General features: G+C 38.4%; 1 protein-coding gene across 11 annotated transcripts in view; it reads right to left on the bottom strand.

The window, feature by feature from the left end:
* The window catches only part of DOCK3 (dedicator of cytokinesis 3), a 180,485-nt gene that overhangs the window by 24,194 nt on the left and 134,547 nt on the right, over positions 1–21,744 (bottom strand). For 9 of the 11 annotated variants that reach the window (XM_051627123.1, XM_051627129.1, XM_051627124.1 and 6 more), the window contains 13 exons: positions 21,238–21,332; positions 19,653–19,728; positions 18,934–19,034; positions 18,597–18,655; positions 16,490–16,638; positions 13,469–13,554; positions 11,623–11,649; positions 11,407–11,502; positions 9,625–9,685; positions 9,080–9,173; positions 8,236–8,384; positions 4,907–4,993; positions 2,877–2,981 (listed from right to left, as the gene is read on the bottom strand). In XM_051627123.1, the coding sequence (XP_051483083.1) occupies positions 2,877–2,981; positions 4,907–4,993; positions 8,236–8,384; positions 9,080–9,173; positions 9,625–9,685; positions 11,407–11,502; positions 11,623–11,649; positions 13,469–13,554; positions 16,490–16,638; positions 18,597–18,655; positions 18,934–19,034; positions 19,653–19,728; positions 21,238–21,332 (1,185 nt within the window). The remainder of the gene's footprint in view (positions 1–2,876; positions 2,982–4,906; positions 4,994–8,235; positions 8,385–9,079; positions 9,174–9,624; positions 9,686–11,406; positions 11,503–11,622; positions 11,650–13,468; positions 13,555–16,489; positions 16,639–18,596; positions 18,656–18,933; positions 19,035–19,652; positions 19,729–21,237; positions 21,333–21,744) is intronic. The other 2 variants (XM_051627125.1, XM_051627134.1) reach the window with 1 other exon arrangement.

Raw genomic sequence — 21,744 nt, 5'->3', positions numbered from 1 at the left:
TCATTCCTGTATTGCCACAGACATACAATCCACCTCTGATCATGGTGAGCAATCATCCCTAGGAACTCCCCTGTCTATAGAGGGGTAACATGGAGAAGCCTTACCAAGAATTCTCAGTGGCCACTTAGCAAATTCCCTTCAGCCCTAAAAGCACTTTGCTCATGATGAACAGAATTTTGTTTCTGCTAGTAATGGACGGAAAGCTTGAATTTAGACAAGTCTCTTGAGGCATTAAACCACTTGAGTAGAGTTCATCTTCAACTCTGAACAGCAAGATACAGGATTTCTACAGTCCTCAGTGTCATAAAGATTGTATTGCAGTGTCTCAATCCTATTATTGCAAAACCCAATTTTGATTGGTGTTAACGTCTGCTGATGCAAGACCAACCAAAGCAGGCAGATTCTCTAATTTTGGCACTTTTAACTCACACACAGAACAATAACTGGAAGTACAGGGAGATTTTTCACCTTCATAAAACAAAGAATCCCAGCAAACAAGAACAGTTCCTCCCCTTTTATTTCTTGCATTTAGAAGCTGCAGTATATGCAATAATACTTTGTTAATTTCTCTGAAAAAGTGTTCTGGCCAAGCAGTTCTTGATCTTATAGCAAAATCAAAGAGAAAGCAGCAAAACCTGATCATGAAACATGGCCAAGGAGGGCAATTATCTTTGGCTTTGCATTTCAACTTTATGGAACAGGTCACATGTTCCAGCTGTGACATGTCACTTTGTGTGCATCAGTCACAGCAGCCAAGGAACTGGGAGAACAATTGCATGATGAATCTTGACAGTTCAGTCTGTAATGTCCAAACTTTCCAGCTATTATTAGATTTGGAGTGAATCCACACTTGAAGGTGAATCTCTTCATGACACTCACTGCATTCTCTATTTTAGCTTTTGATTGCAGCAATCCAGAAATCTGTAAGCCTACAAAGTTACTCTGATTCTAAAAATAATGCCCTGAAAACACCTCAAAGCTAAATGTAATAGACTTTTTAGACAGATGCCAACACAAGATCTCAGAACGTGGCTTGTCAGGCCTTACTTGAACTTCTGGTAGGTGGAAGGTATGGACAGTTTTAATTAACTTACATAGAAAGGCTAGATAGAAATGCAGAATTCACAGAAACATAAACAATGACTTTTCTAGACAAAGGGTCTTCAAAATCAAAGACACTGAAGTGGTTATTTTCTGTCTTAAGCTAGACAGGAATAGAAAAGTAAATGAGAAAAGGGCATGGAGTTTTTTGATCACGTTAAATCACTCCCATATCCATTTGAAAATTTCAAGTCCATGTAAATATTTTTCTTCTCTAGAATAGACACTTCCAACCTCTTTACAGTGAGATCCATGCTGATGTGATTGCTAATGGGCTTAGTCTGTGCTTTGCAGTGTGTATGCTGTATGGATCATTAGAGAGAGAAAGGAGGAGGATGACTTTTAATGAGATTGCTACATTAGTAATCTGCTATCAGAAGTACTGCTAGCAAATATAACTGCAGAATTAACAAGGATTATAATTATGTATGCTCATGTTTGCTGTTAATGTCTCCAGCCAAGTATCCATATTGTTACACACACAGAATGAGTGCTGTGCACTGAAAACCTGTGCAGTGTGAAACAGCAAGGCCATGCAGGATCCAGGATAAAACTGCAGGATCTAGACTACAAGCTAAGTTAGATTCACTAGAGTACTTAAAATGTAGGAACACTTATGTGCCATAATGTCTGTGTTGTCACTTATTTTCCGAAACATCTGTTGTTAGATATAAAAAAAAGAAATAGTTTTCTCTGGAGATCTGTATGAAAGGGCAGTTACTGCTTCATAACTGCAACTCTTCCTGTTTCCTCAGTTTCCTCTGCCGGTGTGTTCTGCACCCCGAGTCAGGCTGCTACACTATGGCACTGTTGAGCTTCACCCTGAATAACATGAAGCCATCCTTTATCCACTGGTGGTGTCACCTTGATTAATTCTAACTTGGCTTGACTTCCCCTGCCTGTGATTCCATTAAAAGACTGTAATTAAACACCACTGTTTAAATCCTATTTAAAAAACACACCAACTTTGTAATCAGAGGGAAATTCAAGAGTGCAGTTTTCAAAATGGTGCACAGTTTGGCTTTTTGTAGCTTCTTACTGTATAACTCAGGAGTGGTGCCATCTCTTGTCCAACTATTTCTTTACAGAGTACACTAAACATGCACTTCCAGTCCTTGGAAGCACACTTAGCTTGTCCTGTCAAACTAGATGGCACCTACCATCAATTTTCAGACAGCTCCTACAGCAGTTGTCAGATTATATTCCTTCCTTGCTCTGAACTAGGAACAAGACATTGTATGAAAAAATATCTGTTTTAGTTTGATTCCTCATTAGGAAAATAAGATAATTTCACTTTTTAAATGGATTTCAGACCGAGATGATCCTGCATCCACCAGCTGACAGTAAGCTCAAAGTGAGGACATGTCCAGAGAAGCTGCTGGGCTTTTTGTTGAAATGAGAGGAAATTTTTGCCTGTAGATTAGCATGAGAGTCATCAGTCTGGTATTAGAATCTTTCTGTCATGTGAAACTTTTTAAAGCGTGATAATATGAGATGATGAAAATCAGTTGAGTAATGACCCAACATGGCTGCAGTGCAGGATTTTGCTTAATATAGAGGCAACTTGTGCTGCATCTGCAGCTTGTCAGAAATACACACAGGCATGAGTCAAACTCCTAAGAACATACCCAAATGAACCACATCCTTCAGTTCAGCCATAAAGCAGCTTCTACGTGTGCTGTTATAAAAAAAGAAGCATCTCCACAACAAAATACAAAGCCTTAACTGCTATCCAGCTTTGTCCCTTTGCCATGTTTTATATAAGTCTGGCTTACCCGCAGGAAAAATGGGAATTTCCGGCCATAAAATCCAACTCTGAAAAACTCTGGCTCTAAGCGCTGCTGCTCCATGATATTATCATAATAGGTAGCTTCCATTTTCTGTGGAGGAAAAAGATAGCTGCTATCAGCCTCTTAAAGCTGCATTTCAACTCTCAAGATACATTAGAACATCATATTACTCGTTTGTCCTCACATTTTTTTATGAAAGACCAAAATTCTTTTCAAGATAAAAATTACTGATTAAACAGTCTCCATGGTGAAACAGAATGAAGTATCATCATACTCATTTTACATATGATGGAGATGACATCCGAAAACTTTTCTCATGTGTCTCATTTTATATTAAACAGGTCTTGCATCTAATTTTCTTTGCATTGTAATGTTAATGGCAAAGCTGAGATTAAGATCTGTGTTGGTTGGCTCACAGCATCCTTATTCTCTCCTGCAGCTCAAGATCTGTACCACTATCTGGAAAATTGTTTGAATTCAATTGGGTTTGCTTTAATTGAGTTGAGGGGCATGAAAAATTAAAATTAAATCTTCTGCAGCTCTGTGCACCAGCAGGTTTAAGATGGAAGAAAAAGGGCATTTGGAAAAAGTAAGAGGACTTTCTCTAGTTGCCGTTATTCGTTTTGTGGAACTGTGCTAGCATTCGTATCAAGAGTGGGATTTCAAGACCTGTTGCCAAACTGAATCCCAGTGAAAGGCTCACAGGAATTCCATTAGAGCAAAAAATAGCTTTTTAAAGAGAAGAATCAGTTTGACATTATTGCTTCCACTACAAGGACCCCTAAGAGCAGCTCTGACTTAGCACATTGCATCAAGGTTTTGTTCTTAGTTCCCACCCATCTTTAACTCCTTTTCTAAAATGGAGAAGGTCCCCAAGTCATTGCAGGAGGAATAAAGGAATATGCTGAATGATGTGACTGGCACAGAGAAAAACTCCTTAGAGTGGGGAGAAATTCAAGTCAGTTCAGGTCAACACAGTTTTAGGAAACTTGGAGAGAAAACAGATCACATACACATGAGCAAAAGGACAAGGTGAAATGGTTATACTGCTCAGCTGAGATGTTCTTCACCTGCCAGCTGATTAAATCCAAATAATAATAGCCACTGATGTTGTAGGAAATAAAGTCTTGATACACAACCTGAGTAAACCTGTATTTATGTGGTTTGCTCATCGTTCATGATCACTTTACTGATCCGGTATTTCCTGTAAACCAGCATAAATTTTCACACTGCTGCATTTTAAATGTCTGCAATAAGCAAGTCCACAACTGAGATTGTCACCTGTACTCTCTTGAGGGCAACTCTGAAGAAAACAGCTTCTTCAGAAGTGCAGTTCATGACACCTAGTTAGACAGATACCCTTGTATGAGAATAGATTTGACTTTCTGTTAAAGAGAATTTAAACTGCTGTGTATTAGAATATATCCACGTAACATCAATCTTAAATGTGGATATATGCATGCTAGGGAACAAAAGCAGATGGACTATTCTCACATTCGTAAAGCTTTTAAATAACAACCAGAACTTAGACTTTTCCTGATGAAAGTATGATGCTGCAGATGTGCCCTGATCTCATCACACCTTTGATTTTACCAGAGGACCAGATTCTTTTAAGTTGACAAGAATGCCATAAAGATTTGCCTTCTCCATTTTTTTTTTCTTGTTCCTCTATGGCAACTGAGGCACTTGATTTTTTAAAATTAAATTTCAATGTATAATTTTTTTTAAAAGAAAAAAAAAATTTATGCAAAAACATCTATAAATACGCAATTGCAGTAGCAAGTCCAGCTCCTGTGTGTGTGCTGTCTCCATACACTCATGGGAGTTTACTGCTAGCAGACTTAGGAATTCAGTGGATCTACAGAGTGATCAAATTGAATCAGTGGCAAAGGAGTCACTGTAAACGCATGGAGGTGTATAGGGAATATGATTATTTCATAATGTTTTGAAGGGAGAGCAAAATTCCCTGTGGAATGACACGAGAGTCTGCAAGCAGAGAAACTGCTGCTACTTACCCGAATCCAGCTGAGGCTCTGATAATCGTAGAGACTTTCATACTGAATGGCCAGTTCTCTGCACAGTGGGATCCCAAACTCCCAGCTCTGTGAAACCAAAGCAAATCACACTCACAGCAAACACAGTGTTATTACCAGCTCAGCTGAGAGGATACGGAAACTCAATTTTGGGAGTTAATTTGATCTGAAATGCTGGGTAATAAATGTGAACATGCTATGTGATGAAACAGTTTCTATTAAATACCAGATTAATTCCTTCTGCAAGATGGTAACAGAGGCAAATGTTCCATTGAAATTACACACACACATACTGCTTGTTACTGACAGTTCACTCATGAGACTTGGAACCTATTTGGAGAAAGATAATAAACCTAACAATTTTTCTTCTTGTTAGACACTTCTTCAGCCCACCCCCGTTATCTCCTTTGCTTTCTGCACTAAAACTGCCTGGAATGAAGAGTTAGGGCTTAGCTCCCCAGCTAAGTGCTCCCCCTCCTTCTCAGGGGTTGCTACTTTTGACTGTCAAGCACCGGGAAACACTCAAATACAGAGAGAAAATGTCCTCAGAACTCACCTGTATTACTGCACTGAGTAAATATCCATATTCAGAACTGAAAGCAAAACTCCTTTCTTCAGCTTACAGTCTGCATACAGTAATGCTTTCCTAGCACATGATACTCATCACCCTCAGAGGTGAGGAAGAAAGAGACTGAGTTTGGGCATGGGACTGAGACACAGGCTCAGACTGCAGATCTTCCACCTGCATAGACTGGACAGCTTTTGGGAGGATGACTGTTTCTTACCCTAGTTATGTAAAAAGGATCTGTAACACCAAGGTCTCAGTTGAACCTTTACTGGATTAACTTTTATGCATTACTGGGCTAACATGCCAGTTGTTTTAACTAGGACCCTGTTGTAGTGAAAACAGAGTTAATCTGTGAGTTAGAATATCACCCTAGATTAGCAGTATTGTAAATTATTGGTAGTAGTAACTAATAGTAATTATGTAAAATATTAGAACTTAACATGGACATATTTTTTCTGGTTACATGCACCTTCACTTAAAAAGGTGAATCTCTACATTGCTTGAGTTACTGTATTAGGTACTTTACAGTGCTTCCCTTTATGCACTTTTTTTTTAAGTGTCTGTTCTCTCATCCTTAATACCAACGAAGCTATTTTTCTCTCAGCAGCAAAACCAGTAACTTTTTTATTAAAAGACAGGATAGTTCTAAGAACTAAGAAGGCAAAAATAATGATCTGACATCTTTTTGCTTCAGTTAATTACAGAACCTTATGTAAGAACTTGTTAAATAAAAGATCAATTCAGAAGCAATTTGAATATCCAGATAGGTTAGAATGATGGGAAGCCTGAGATTTGTTTAGATAAATACAATACATACAATAGGAAATGAACTGAAAGACCAGTTACTTGACTACTTGGAATATTAGCCAGGTTTTTGTGATCTCAGATTTAACAGGATTTTTGCTGTGGTTTGTCTAAGTCCATGACATACACACACCAGTTAAGTGTTTGCAAACACAGACATCATTGCATTTTTCTATAGGCTTCCACATTCTTTACAGAGATACTTACTTGAAAGAATGGAAGAGAAAAGTCTATTTGCCACACAGTGAGTGAAGGCTTATTTCCAAATGGGACACTGGCAAAGCCTACCCAATTCTGTCATCTGTCTTCTGGACAGAACAGAAAGCTGGCTGGTTGTCTCTCCTTGAGAAGATCCTAAAGATGTAACCTTTTCATGCTCATTTTCTGATGTGAATTAAACTACCAACATGTAACCGCATCTTATTTCTCAGATACAAGTTGAGGGAAGCAAGTTTCTTCCATTCCCTGAGCTGTTCCCTGTTACACGGCAACAGAAAGAGCATGGAAAAGCAGCAGGAGGATTAGGCTTCTCACTATTTTTCACTTCCACAGTTTGAGTGACATAGGCACTGCTTAAGTGGATTATTTATTCATTCAGCTACCATTTATATTAAAGGAGGATTAAAACACAAAGTCAAATAACTAAAAAAATATAAAGTGGCGAAAAAACCCCAAGAGGTTAACACTCTATAATCTGTTAAGGGGTTTACAGCAAAATTACATCCATCAAGTTTTTACTCCCCTTCAGTGCCCATATGGATTGCCTGTTTTTGTCAAAAATACAGGCTCACTAGTTTTACAGTTTCTAGATCATCTTTGTCTAGTCAGACAGTACACTGCTGCAAGATTTGCACAAGTCAGTAATTTTCCATTTTTTTTTTAAGTGCAGTCTGAAAAACCCTGAATGTTTCTGAAACTAAGAGACCCATCTGCAGTATTCCTAAAAAAGAACAATTCTGGCAAAAAAAAAAAAAAAAAAAATTCATTAATCACTTCTTCATAAATAGGCCATTTCTTCCTACACACAGGAAATTTACTTCCTTTTGCAGGTTCTGTAGATCATGTCTCTGCCGTATGCAGCTTTTTGTTGTCAGGGCTAGGAAAGAATTATCTGGAATGGTAAGTCCATATGAACTAAATCACATTTGTATTTAAAGCCACTGTTGCTGCCATCACAGGCAAAGCCTACCCTGAGGTGCACATACAGACATTAACTTCCAATAATATAAGCTGTAGGAATTTTTCTAGAGAAGGGAAAGATTTTAATATCTTCTGACTGATACCACTTTTAAGGTTCAGCTCTGAAATATTCCCAAAGTGCCATGACAGAAGGGACTATAATACCTACATCTGCAGTAATTAAAAATTAAAAAAAAATTACTGTATGAAAAACATACCAAATATGTGAAATTGAAATGTACTGATTTTCTTCTTGTGCAATGCATGGAACTGCAATTTAATTGAAAGCCACTTTAAAATAAAAGTGACACTGAAAAAACTCAATTATTTTTTTAATAAAGGGCCCCTACAGTGCAGTCCTTGCCATTTACTTCTGTAGGTCAGAAACAAAACAAGCCTAAAGGTGAGTCGTAACACAGCAGTTCGAACAGACAACTACAAAATGCAGTCCCACCCCCCAAAGCTAAGGAACTGGCATTCACAAAGCTTTCCAAAGTTTGGTTACAAGGTATGAAAAAGTTTGGTGGTTTTCCAGTTGGCCTGCCTAAACTAGTTCCAAAGGTTATGCATAAGGAAATACCCATATCCATTCTGTCATCTGTTTTTTGGTCCAGAGAATCAAGATGAGTTCTGTCAAATTATGAAACCTTCTGATAGAAATTTACTTCCAGAGTAGTGAATTGAGATGATAGGCTTGCAAGCCCTAGTTAAGTCAGGAAAAGGGAAGGAAGCTGCTGGAAGAGAGAAGAAGTTGGCATACCTTCCCTTTGTTGAAGTAATGGATAATCTTACGGCACAGACCTTCCTTACGTTGCCACTCTGACTGAGATGGGTAATGCAGGAACTCTCTCAGAGGTCTGTCCTCCCACTGAAGCAACTCACAGTACAAAAGCAAAGTAAATGCAGCCTCTGTTGGAAATGCAATTATTGAACACTGAATCAATGACAACAAATCAATACAGCCAGTAGGTTGAAAGGTCACTAGACTCGCTTCTTAAGCAGTCTGGAATTTCTGATTTACAATGGAGAAGAAATTCTGAAGTCTCAAATGATCATTACATTAATTACTTAAAACAGCAGCACAAAGCTGTTTCCCATGAACCTGATTTTTAGGTACAAATCTGTCAGGTTTCTTTTTACATAGTTTAATTGCACAGTCAGATATTCAGATATGTAACTAGATTTGTGGTCTGCAGCTGCAAACAGAGCTTGGAGAACACAGAATTAGTCTATACACAAGTGCTCCCTAAATACTGCAATGCAAGGAAATACAGCACATGATAATGTAATGGTGAGTTTGTGATTTTCATCTTCCTCTAAATTTGATTCCTCTGTTGTGATTTTTTTGATCAATCTTTCTTGTAGAACATTCTAATGTAAAATTTGGAGTGTAACAGAATAGTTGTATGGTTGTGTGGGCATAGACAGACTATTTGACTTGAGGGAATGAGCTGGACCTCTGCTTCTTACCTGCCCAACTGCCATAAATGATTCATGCCATTTTTATTTTCCCCAATAAAATGAGATATTAAGAGTAACAACACTGGGAGAGTCAAAAACTTTCACCAGGATTTCAAGCAGACCCCACAGGATGTCTTACTAACCTGTATAGTTCTCAGCCTGTAAGTGCATGTCACACAGCTTGTGGATATAGCGGATGTACATCTCCTCCTTGTTAATCTCTGATTTATAGAAATTCTGGGAAAGAGTTAAGAGAGTTGTTACTGAGACTCTTCATTCAAGACAATCAGCAGCACCTCTGTATGTATAAAGGTACTGACATGAGAATACATTAGTGTAAAAAAAAAAGGCAGTAATTCTTTTCACATTCACACCGATTTAGCCCACTAATCTTACAATTTTTTTTTTTCAAAATGAAGGTAGTCAGGTGCTTAAAGAAAAGGCAAGAGGGGTTGTAGAACCTCTGTCACAGCTGCACAAGGGCCTGAGTAACCTCATGTGCTTGGCCCTGTTTTAAATAAAGCATTGGACCAGAGACCTCCAGAATATCCTCACAACCCCTGTTCTGGTCTGCCATCCCAGTGCTCAGGTTCTGAAGTTGCACTTGCCTGACTCTGATTCCCATCCCAACCTTTCCCATCCCAGTTTCAACAACACTATTACAAAGAGATAAAGGAAACATCTTTACCATTAGATTAACCGTGCAGCCAATTTTCTTGTTTTCTGTTTCATCTCCTTTCATACAGTCCCTAAGAAAGCAGAGCAATGCTGAAACATACATCTGCAAAAAAAGTCCTTTTAAAATAAATTTTAAGCTCTTATCCACCAGAGTTTCCTTTGGCCACAAACAACAGTTAATCATACACTTTATTTTATGAAGTTCCTCTACGAAAAAAATCCATAATATGGCTTAAATGAGGGGAAAATTGAGTGTCTTCTTACATGTCTGCATCTGAGAACAAGCACCTGAAATGGCTGCTACTTCACTATTTACAAGAATCTGAACAAAGATTTGATAGTATTGGCCAAAAAACATCTGAAAGATCTACTATGAAAGTGAAAAACTATTATTTATCCAGTTGTAAATGTGTGGTGGTTTCCTAGTCAAAGGATTAGCTTTCTTATATTCAGCTATCCAGTGTAATGTTGGCATTACCTGAGTAATTCAGACTAGGTTACCAACTTCACAGGTAAGTTAAATCACAACATTTTTCACTAGTTTCTGGAATATTTTTGAAGTTATTTCCATTCAAGCAGTACAAAAAAGCTTCAGAAATCACTAATCTTGGCTTGAGAAGGTCACATTCGCTTATGACAAAATACCAGAAGCAGACACAGCAGACTGCCTTAAGAACTACTGTGTCAGCTAACTGGCACTGGACTCCAACAGCTGCCTGTGTATTTCCAAATTCCAATGCAGTTCACTGTTCCATTCTGGGAATGCTGTGAATTGGGAATACATCTGCTGGGTACTAAAAAAAAATCAATTAAAAACTGGTATCTGTTCCTCAGTTAAGTATGAAAATGTAAAACTGTGTATCAAAGTTGTGATGAGAGCAAATTTAATTTAAAAAAATCAGCTCCCTTGCATTCCCTTTAAATGTGTCTCAGATACCTGGTCTTGCACAGTAGTTGATCAGCAGGTGGTGTCAGGAAGCGAACAGGAGATTGGATCAAAGTGGTAAGGATAACAAAGCAAACTAAAAAGTACACAAAGGGATTTGGAATTGCAGAACATCCAACTTAATCACAGGTTTTCACCTATAATGAGCAGAAGCAGCAGCAAAAATTATTTGAACTCTTGTCACTAGGCTAAAGATAGAGATTCTGGGACAGTTCTATATAATTTCACATTGCCTGTCACTCCATAAAACCAACTCTGTGTGTGTGTATGAAGGCAAAATATTTTCTTGTAACCAAAACAACAGTTCAGCTGTATTAACACAATAGTCCTGCAACCTTCAGCCTCACACTAAACAAAGGGTGCCTAAAGTGTTGTGGCATCTTGCACACGTGAGTCACCAGATGACATGTCAGACTTGTTGCAGATGAAAAGTTTTCCAACCCTGCATGTCTAGGTGAGGCATTCAGCACATCTTGGTTCAGCAAGGGTTTTGAGATCTTTCTTGCATTTAGCATTAAGTTTGCTGAATTAGGTGAGATCATTTAAATGACAGAATAAATTAATCCTTTAGCAACCTGAATAAACCTCAGTACAAAACCACAAATTAAAACATTTAACTTTGCTATTATCAGGAACAAGGTACAAGAATGAGAATCAGGGCTCTAGAGAGGAGAGGACTTAGGATTTTTGCTCAGAACTCAGCAGCAATGACTTAGCTTGCTCACAGAATACTTGCCCTCAGAGAAGCACACCAGCCCAATAAAGAATAAAAATGTTCCCTGTAGAAAAGCAATTTGGTGCTACCACTTTATAACCACAGAATATATCCCTGCTGTTGCCAGATACCTGTAGTCAAGCAGCCGCTCCATGAGACGAGTAACTGATGTAACAAAAGAGATTCCAGTCTCTCGCCACGTTTCCTGCTCAATCTTCTCCAGCAAACTGTTTGGAGAAGGAAAGACAGCAGGTGAGGACTCCAGGGAAATGGAATAGTACATGCAGACAGCTGTGGACAACTTGGTTTCTCACTCATTAAACAAATCCCTAGAATTACTGTCTTACCTGGGATAAGGCCCAAAGAGCTGGGTTCTACTCCAGGCAGCATGAAGCAAAGACAAGGAAATTACCAGAATTGACAGGAAAAGGAAAAATATCTTCACATTGCCATTTAAAATCTAAGAAACAGAGTGACTGTGGCAACAGTTGATTCCCACATTATTATCTGTAGCTTAAATACTGCTAACAGCATCAGAAGTTGGGAGTGTAAACCTACTGCATATGCCTCTTCTTTCCTCATCCCTACATAAATTTTCATCTCTAATAAGCAACTGACCAACCAATCACTATTTAAACTAAACAAAGGCAATCTGGTCCTGCTCAGCAAACTAGACAACAGAGAGAGCATCAGAACACTGACAATTATAGTTAAAAAGTGAAAAAAGGAAAGCAAATTTACATGCTAGTTTTCTGAACTGGATCTCTGGACAAAGAACTTGCCACTTCTCTACTGGCAAGAGGAAAGAAATTCTGTTGGGTGTCTTACATGTCCTCAGAAGGGGAAAAGTCCCCTGTACTGGGATGATATCCAGCTGAGGGAGACAATTCCCATTTTGGCAGTATAGTTGAGACAATAGAATTCACGGTCAACTGTTTATTTCACATGGAATTTATTAACGTTGTGGAATTGTAGAATTGTTTCCTCAAAGTTCACATCATTCTCAGAAAAGTCAGTAGCAAATATATCTAAAAGCTTGCTTGACTTCCAGGCAGTGTTTCTGGTTAACACATCCAGTCACTATAATCTAAAAATAAGTAACAAGCTACAGTCCCAGAATTTTTAACATTGCAGGTAACAAATGGAGCAAAGGAAATGCACAATATTCCTCTTACCAAGTGAACTAAAAAACCCACCAAAACAAACAAGCAAAAAAACAACCAATCTGACCTCCTCTCTCCCCCATAGCTATTTTCTTTCCTTTATCCCTGAAATAGACTTATTTTATATATAAAAGTGCCTGGCTTCCCAAGGCTGAATATACACAAATTGAAAGTGAATACATTTACATGCTTCCTAGGAATAAGCACACATGATGGGCAGGCTCATCTGTCTAGAAAAATGAATAAATGTGCAATTGCAAATTCAGAAACAGAAGTACTGGTTCTAGGAAAACAAAAGTTTCTGCCTCAAACTGTCAGCATGCTATTGGGGACCACATAACACTGTCTGGAATACAGGGGTAAAATTCTGCTAATGATCCCTATGGCTCACTGGAATATGAATATATTTAGGGTTAACTGCACTGGACTCTCAGTGTTCAAAATAAGGCCTTTTGAAATGGAGTAGGATCACTGGAAATTAGATTTGGAGACTGATCTGCAATCAAAGAAGACTGAGTGGAATGTCAGATGTAAAGACTTCAGGTTCATCCTTACAAGTACAGCTTTTTGGTGTGAGGGGGAGTGGAAATAGTGTCATGATGGACTTTGGAGGAAACAACTTGAAACTGTTGAGACAACCAAAACACAGCCTTCAAAAACTGGGAGAAGCAAAGAAAATTGCTGAGGAAAGTCACTTTTGCTCTAAGAGAGCCTGACTTGCTAGGCTTCTCTGAACAATCCTAAGGCCATGATTTCCTTCAAGGCAGGCACTGGCTCCTCTGGCAGATTTTGATAGGAGGATGGTAACTACTTACCTGTGCAGCCTTATATTAAGAGTTCACAGAAAGAAGACAAAGAATTCAGGTTTTTATATTCTTTTCAGAATTAGAGCAACATGTTTCTATTTCACTGAGCCACGTCATGGAAACCTCTGGAGATGGACAGAGGTGCCACAGCTGCCCAGGTCACTGCTGTGACTCTTGCAATGACCCCACACAAAACAGAGTGAGCAGAAACTGGCAGAGCTTACAGCAGGCTGAAGAGTTCCCTGTAGTTCTCATCACCTTTTCCTTCGGATACCAGGCTGTCCAGCTTGTCGATCAGCTCAGCTTCCACCTGGATGAAGAAGCAACTGGTTACAAACTGACCGTTCATGTGGAAGATTGACTTCCAAACACTAGGGAGACTGGAAGAATATTTCATTTCTCATGTGCTGGGGCTACCCACTTCTGTGTGTGAGTGATTTATTTCTCTGTGCCTCAGTTACAAGGACACACTTTTCTCATTTTTTAATGAAATAAGGGGACTAAAACTAAATTATCCTTTTGCTTATCAGGATCTAAATGACCAAGGGAGTTAATGCTGCTTCTTCACAGTAATTTCTGAAGGTTTTGCTCTTATCAAATCACTTGGACCCACTTTCTGTGTATCAGATACACTGCTATATCCTGCACTCTTACAGAATAGCCATGGAGAGAAAATAATTCATGGCATGACTGACACTGGTTTGCTTGGATGGTTTTGCTCCTCAGTAATCGATTTCCAGTCATCCAGGTATCATTACATTGGAAGATGATTTGTTTATTAAACCCAGTTTTGTCAAGCCTCTCTATGATTATATGGCACATTTTCTTTTCACACTTCTTTGCTTCAATCTTCACTGCTAAAGCTGTCCCTTATGAATCCCAGACCCTGGAGGCAAGGCAAAAAGTGTGGAGAGAGGAAGACCTTCCCTCATTAAAAGAAGACCAGGGTTGAGTTGGAGGTCAGTAACCAGTGGTGTCCCCCAGGGGACAGTACTGGGGCGCTGAGGCTGAGAGAGCTGAGACTCTTTAGCCTGGAGAAGAGCAGGCTGAGGGGAGAGCTTATTCATGCCTATCAGTATCTAAAGGGTGGGTGCAAGGAGGATGGAGCCAGACTCTTTTCAGTAGTGCCCAGTGACAGGATGAGGACAATGGGCGCAACTGGAACATGGAAGTTCATTTAAATATGAGGAAAAACGGACAATTCTGTGATTCCAAGACAGAGGCGCACTACAGTATCATGATGTTTTTCTTCCCTTACGAAGGTTTTGAATGCCTAATACAGTCTAGCACATTCTTTCATGACATTTGATGTCAGATATTCCCATAACATGGAATCAAGTGCAGAAATAATGTATTTAACATTAAAAACAAAATTTCATTTAGTCTTGGAAATCTTACAGATAACATACTTTCAGTACTCATGAAGACAGAGGTTCCTAAAGGCTGAAACAGTTTGTAGAAATAAAGCTTGATTTTATTTAAAGACAAGCACAGTTTGAGTTTCTCTGTGTTTTTCAGCTGCCAATTGCAAAGGAAGTGAAGATGAGAAGGAAAAGCAAATCATGCAGAGGCACACAAATGGGGTTGGTGCTCTTGTTGCTGAAATCATTAAAGGGAGACCTGATTTAGCCCATGAATCAGGCTGCACTGTTAGCCAGAACTGCTGAAGAAACCTTGTTAAAACATCAACACTGAAGAAAGTAAAAAAAAAAAAGGCTTGAAAATTAATTTCCAGTCTTTTTATGTTTTCTAATAAACAATTTAGTATTCAAAAAGTAAAGAGAAGCTCAAATTTAAAAAGAACTACCCTCTTTCTGCTTGTTTACTACAATGAGAGAAATCAGTAGTGTCCAGCTATCCAGCATTACACTGCACAACACATAACTTCTGGTTCCAGCAACTAATATTAATAAGGTTTGATACATCCTGTGCTATTGAACTATTTATGTCATTCTCACAGCTGATTATTCTGTCTTTCATCTTATAAAGTTACAATATATACTTCATAAAACAGTGGAAATTTGCTCCACGGTTAATTTAAGAAATCTTAGTAGAGCTCTAGTTTAGAATACAATAGTGAGTATAAAATTTAAATGAAGATTATAAAGAGTTCATCTCGATACAGAAAGTATCTGTACAGGTCCAGAAACTTGAAGATAAACATAGGTACTTCTAACTGTAAATGTTGGAGCAGGGACTGTTCTATTGTTATGGTAAAATAAGCAAAAAGAGGATCATGGTCAAATGCTACTGTAATAATTACAGCAGTTAATAATAGTAATAATCAAGGGAGTTGAAGAGGAAGAAAAACATAAGCTCCTGGTAATACTTCTCCACACAGCCTTTAACAGGCCAGGTATATGGAAAAGGTCTCTGATTTTCCTGGAAAAATAGATTAGATCTGGCATTTTAATGAGTTTGTGGGTAATAAACAATCATATGAATTTTGATAATTTAAGTAAAAGGATTTACTACTTCAGATAATTTATCTGCATATTCCTCTCCCCACTACTGCTCCAAACACAGTGACAATGAAGCACTGTCATCTGAGGATCCAGTCCAAACCAATCCTTTATTATTAATACTTTGCACTAAAGGGATCTGTTTTGCAGTGGAAAATTGAAGCAATTCTCTCACCATGGCTGGGCAACAAAATGATGAAGACTCCTGTCCCTGTTCTGCAATCACAGCTCACAGCAGGTGGAAGGAAACTACAGAGCTGGTGTTGGGCATAACTATTCCAGGACAAGATGCTACAAGATCTAAAAAATAGTCACAAAGTCTGTTTTCAAAGTGTGCTGCAATTATTTAATTATACACCACTTTCTAGCTGGAAATTGAAGACTGAGAAGCAAAGCCCAGAAATACTGGCTAAATGTTTCCATCTCCGTTTTTGGTTCTCAGTCTGACCCATTTAGTGATCGACTAATAATCTCAGCGGAACTAGTGGGAGCAGCAAGAGCCCAGCACTTCCAAAATGCTTTTCCTTATCTCTGAAGTGATGAGCACCTCACTCCTCTGTGTTCATGGGAAGAGCAGCTTGCTGTGGCGTGCACTGTTCAGATAATCTTGGGAGTCTTGTAATAGTTTTGTGAGTTATGCTACAGATTTTCTATTTGTATATATTTAATTGACATCTTCACAAACAGAAAGGGATCCATAGATACAAACTCCTTGTTCCAGCTGGATGCTGCAGAGACAGAGCAAGAAAAAAAATGCTGCAAGTGCTTGGAAAGTGACTTCACCTGCTTGAAGTTGCCATTCTTTCTCTGCTCCCAGTCCATCATGTCATGGAAGATAGGGATCATGATATTCCGGACTTCTGGTTGTGGCACAAGTGTAACACCAAGAAAGGGGCCAATCATTCCCGGAATAAAGTGAATCTTATGCTCACCTGTACAACACAGAGCAACTCATTAAATAAAAGCCTTTGTTATCTGTCACTGAGAAAATGGGGATCCCCTGCAATAATGACATATACAAAGCAGCAGGCATGAACATTAGAAAAGTAAACATACTCTTTTTCTGAAAGGAGTGGAAAACCAGTATGTGCTTTACATCATCCCCTGCTAAGTCTCTAAGAGCATTTTTAATTTCACTATGAAAGCCTTCAGCAAAAATTGTCAGTGTATTTTACTTGCAAAGGAGATAAAACTCAAAAATAACCAAGCTAAAACATATTAACTGAGGGGAAAAGAGGCCACAGATACTTCTGATTCATGAAAAAAAAAAAAAAGAAGGCTTTGAAAGGGCTGGTGAGAACAATGGCACTTAAGAGAACACACTTGAATTTCAGAGAACTACAGAGCTCTTCATCCACAGTGCTATGGAAGTCTCAGCTGCATCACTGACCTTGACTTAGGACCAAACTGCATTGCTTCTCAGCAGCTGCAACCCAAGGCATTTTGCTAACATTCTCTTCTGGGCCATGTTTACTGTGCAGTCACAGAGCGCAAATCACAGTAACCACATTTTGAACATGCAGTGACAAATACCTCTATCTACAGACCTAAACCAGGCTTCTCATTTCTCAAGATCCTTACATATTTTCTTACCGATTAGGGTATGTTTTTTAATCATGGCATTTTACAGGTAGCTGAATAGCACTGCTACCTGTATTCCTAAAACAGAATGTTCATATTTGGCTTTTTAAATATATTGCTTGCAGCCATGTTATCAAGTTATCCAATCTGATTTGTATCATTCCTTTGCCCTATTCATGATCTACCTGTTCTCAGAACCCTGTATTATTTGTGATCTCTATTAGCATACACTGTATTATTTTCCTCTAGAAAACTCTATGATTCTTTTGTCCTCAGACATTTCCACAGGTATTCATTTTTGGTCCTTGATGGAGACAGGATACTGGCCTAGCTGGACATGTTCTGATGCAGTACAGATGTTATTTGGCTCTTCTATTAATAAAATCCTTAATTACCTACACCCAGTACTGCTGCAACACACTTACAAAAGCACAAGTCCCAGATGAAAAGTCTCCGTTTATCTTTTGAGACCTGTGACAAGATATATTTTACCCATTTTGTAACATGCTTGATTTCTTAAAGAAAATATATAGGAAAAAGTCAAATGAATTGTACAAGTTGAAGTTTGTCACAAACATTGTGTTATTGTGGACAGGGCTTTTGTGGGTTTTTGTTTTCTGTTTTGTTTTAAAAATGTTTATTTTTTTTTTAAGTAGTAAATAGAATTTGTTATGGATACTAAATGTCTGAAGACACCAAAAAAAGAAGCTTTACTATATTCCACTTCAAACACACATAGCTATGGTTTAGTGGTGGACTTGGCAGTGTTAGGTTTACAGTTGGACTTGATGATATTCAGAGTCTTTTCCAACCTAAATGATTCTGTAATTCTGAATCATGACAACTTTGGCTTTTGAATCATCTACAAAAAATAAAGTTGGTTATAGCTGTGAAAAATTAATTTTCTGCCACGGATTAGACAAAAGTCAGAGAAAAACAGTCTGTCTTGACAGGAACCTGACTGCAGCACAGCTGAAGGGATTAGAAAAAACTGATTTTGTATTTGCAAACAGACAAAAACCATCACCAATGTGTTAAAACAACCAAAACCTGCCACTGTCCCATTTGAGACGAAAGCATCAAGTTCATAGGAGTGTACCATTTAAAATAATAAAAGTATGAGGAGACAGTGCAGAACTGATTTGTGGTGGGAGAAGAAAAGTGCTTCCTGGTTTTACAACTCTTAAGAGAAACTAAGTATTCTATGGTGCTACAATAAGTTCAAACAAACAAACAAACCAACAACAAACCCATCCCAACAGAAATCTGGGATTCTTTGGCTGTTAGGATAGAGAAGGAAGAGACATACCCAGGTTCTGCCACATGCTGAAGAGCTCATATGCCATCATCACTCTCATATCACCGTATCTGAAAGAGAGGAGATAAGACAACTGCCTAATGGGAAAAAAAACAGCAAGGTGGTGATGCTAAAAAAACCCAAATAAATTCACATTTAAGTCAACATAAGAATATATCAAACAACTTGACTAATCATTGAACACTGAATTAGGAAATCTACTGATTTATTTCCCAAGCATCTCCACATCTCGAGTTGCATATCAAATCACAGGGATTTGTGGTAGGAAAAGAAGTCTCATTTTTGGGGTGGCAGAAAAGGCTGGGAACCCAACAAAACATGTTCTTACTTATCCAGAATCTTCTTCCTCTTGGCTGGTGTGGTGTTTTCTAGTTGGAGACTTGGCTGATTTATAAACAAAACTGCCAGGCTGAAGTAAGAGTTCCACACCTGTGACACAGGAAGGAAGTTTGATAACATTATACTCCAAGAAGTAAGTTTTAAACTAGTGTAGGAAGACATATGTTCTTTTATATATAGAATGAGACTGTCACTTTTTGTAATAAAGATTTAACTTAATCAGTATGTATCTCAACTATTGAGATACAAACTCTGAAGGATACCAAGGGATTATTTAAAACATGGTAGGAACTAAAATTACCCCCCTCCAAAAGGTAATGTCACTTGGCTTTCCTCTTCGCACCAGAGTTGAAAAATGAATAAACTTGGTGAGTTCAGTACAGTTTTGTTTTTTCTGTAGATGAAACAGATTTAACCCCTCAAAAAACCCCCACCCAAACAACCCCAAACAAATAATTACATTATATCATGAATGCAGGCCTGGTAATTTAGTCAGTTTTCCCAAAGAAATGAGGCTTATGCCATCATGCTATATGTGCATGTCCTTAGATATATGTCTGGCAGCTTGTCCTTAGTAACACTGAACTTGTTGTCTATTTTGAACTACCTCAGATACCGGGAAAACACTCTCCAAGATACTGATTTCCTCCAAGTTTTAAGTCAAGTTTTAAGTCAGCTATTTAAAACAATGTCATCCCACGTTCTTACTTTAAAATCGAAGTCCGTTTCTGTGAAATTCTTATGCAGGGCAGAGGACAGGTACTGAACTGTTGTAACTATGATGCTGCAGTCATAAACAAACAAAAGGAACAAACAAGAACATTTGAATCTGGAGTATTACATAACACAGTGGTTTGTGGTGCTGAATTTAGAAAAGGGCATTCTCCATGTCATCACTGCTAGAATCACACAGAAGTCACCCATTCTTCTTTGTCTGTACTAAGAAAAGATTTATCATTACTGTAACTTTTGGAATTTACACAGGAGCATTTAAAATCCTGTCTATTTTGCATGGAGGGGCCTCCATTCACCTCCAGTGAAATGAAGGAAGACACTCATCCTTCTCCTGCTTTAAGCAAAAAGATTTATTTTTTTTTCCAGTGAAGACCAACTCAAAAAGTTTGAGCTATTTTCATTCTTGGCTGCATAATGGTCCTTGTTCTGGCCTACACTTCAACTCAACATATTTGTAAGTATTTTGCCAATTGTGGGTTCCCTGGTATTTTTTCGTAGGTGGCTAAATATATGTTAGTGAAGGGCAATCAAAGCATGTGATAAATTTAGGTATTGATAAATAACATGCAGAAAGCCAGAAACAGAATCAAAAGAAACAGCACATCTGTGATTCACAAGCAAGATTTCCAGTAACACTGCTGAACATACCCCTCAGCCTAAAGGTTTATGGCAAAATTGTGCCAAAGGGAACTAGGTAGCCTACATCATCTGAGGTAACAACTCTCTTATGTGGAGTTTTTTTTTTCTTACAGAACTTCATTTAATCTTTGCATTTCAAATACTGAAATCCTCTTCTTTCACTCTTTATTAGCGTTGTCAACTCACAGAGCCCACAGCTCAGCAGCTGAGCAGTCAGCCTTTAGGAGAAGTTCCGTGGTGTCTTGTACTGGGAACCCCTCCAGTTGTCTGGAGAAATTCTATAGCTAGTTTATCTAAATAAACCAGTGAATGATTCCTGCCACCCTGCGTTCACCACACTGCTGCCATTCCAAACAGCATAGTATTTGACCCATCAGAAACAAGACAATGGAACAATTAGGCATTAAATTGGTAGAGAGCAACTTAATTGAAAAACAACTCTGTATGTCATGCATATGGTGTCAACACTAGGGTCTGCTCCTCCTTGTCTAAAATAACCGAGTCCTTCTTCCAGGTAGGTTAGAGAGTGATGTTTATGGGGGGAGACAGACATTTAATGCAGTAATTTCCTGAGAAAGGGAGTTGAGAACCTGCCTATTAATACTTCTTGGTGCAGGTGCTGTTCCTTGCCACATGTGATGACAACTGCTGTGACACTCAGCTTTGGGCTTACACTTTTAACTCTTTGATACCAGTGTACAGCAGTAAGAGTTTAAGAAACAGAACAAATACAGACAACCTAGTTTGGTCCAGAGTGTTTAAAAAACTGCAGAAAGAAGATGAGCACTCCAGAATTCCTGTCCTGATCACCACATCTCAATCTGATGGGACACACAGCACCACAAGTTTTAAGTGCCCAGCTGAGGAGAAAAAATTCTGATATAGAATGTCAAGAGTTTATACCTGCTTCTTTACTTACTTGCTGGTGAGCAACCTCATCACCATCCAGTCTCGAGGAAAGACACTCATTTTCATCAGGTTCCGAAATACACAGAAGATCTTCAGGAGGAACTCCTAGCACACAGGGAAAACAAAAATTAAAAATCACCAGCAGCTGCAGATTAGTTTGTTTTCTTGATTATAAGACAGTGAAGCCAACTGCACTCCACCTGAGCTTCCTGTCACCAGGTCATTCACCTGAAAACATGGAAACAACATATATTGGGAGATGGCTCTATTAATTTGGTCCAGATCTCATACATCCTCAACAAGTTGCAGCTGGCTTTTAAATCTTAACTTCTACAATGAGATGAAAAACTTCCCTATGTTCATTATCACGTATGACTGCTTGTATTATCATCTAGAGTTCTGGTGTCAATTTGCAGCTATTTTCAAATATACTGGAATAATAGTAATTTATTTATACATTCAATTAATTAATGTATGTGTCCAGATTTATTTGTCACAAAAAAGCCAGACACTCAAT

Source organism: Apus apus, chromosome 9 (assembly GCF_020740795.1).
Source record: "Apus apus isolate bApuApu2 chromosome 9, bApuApu2.pri.cur, whole genome shotgun sequence".
NCBI lineage: Eukaryota > Metazoa > Chordata > Aves > Apodiformes > Apodidae > Apus > Apus apus.
Note: the sequence above shows the minus strand (reverse complement) of the source record. Positions and strands in the feature narration are given on the sequence as shown.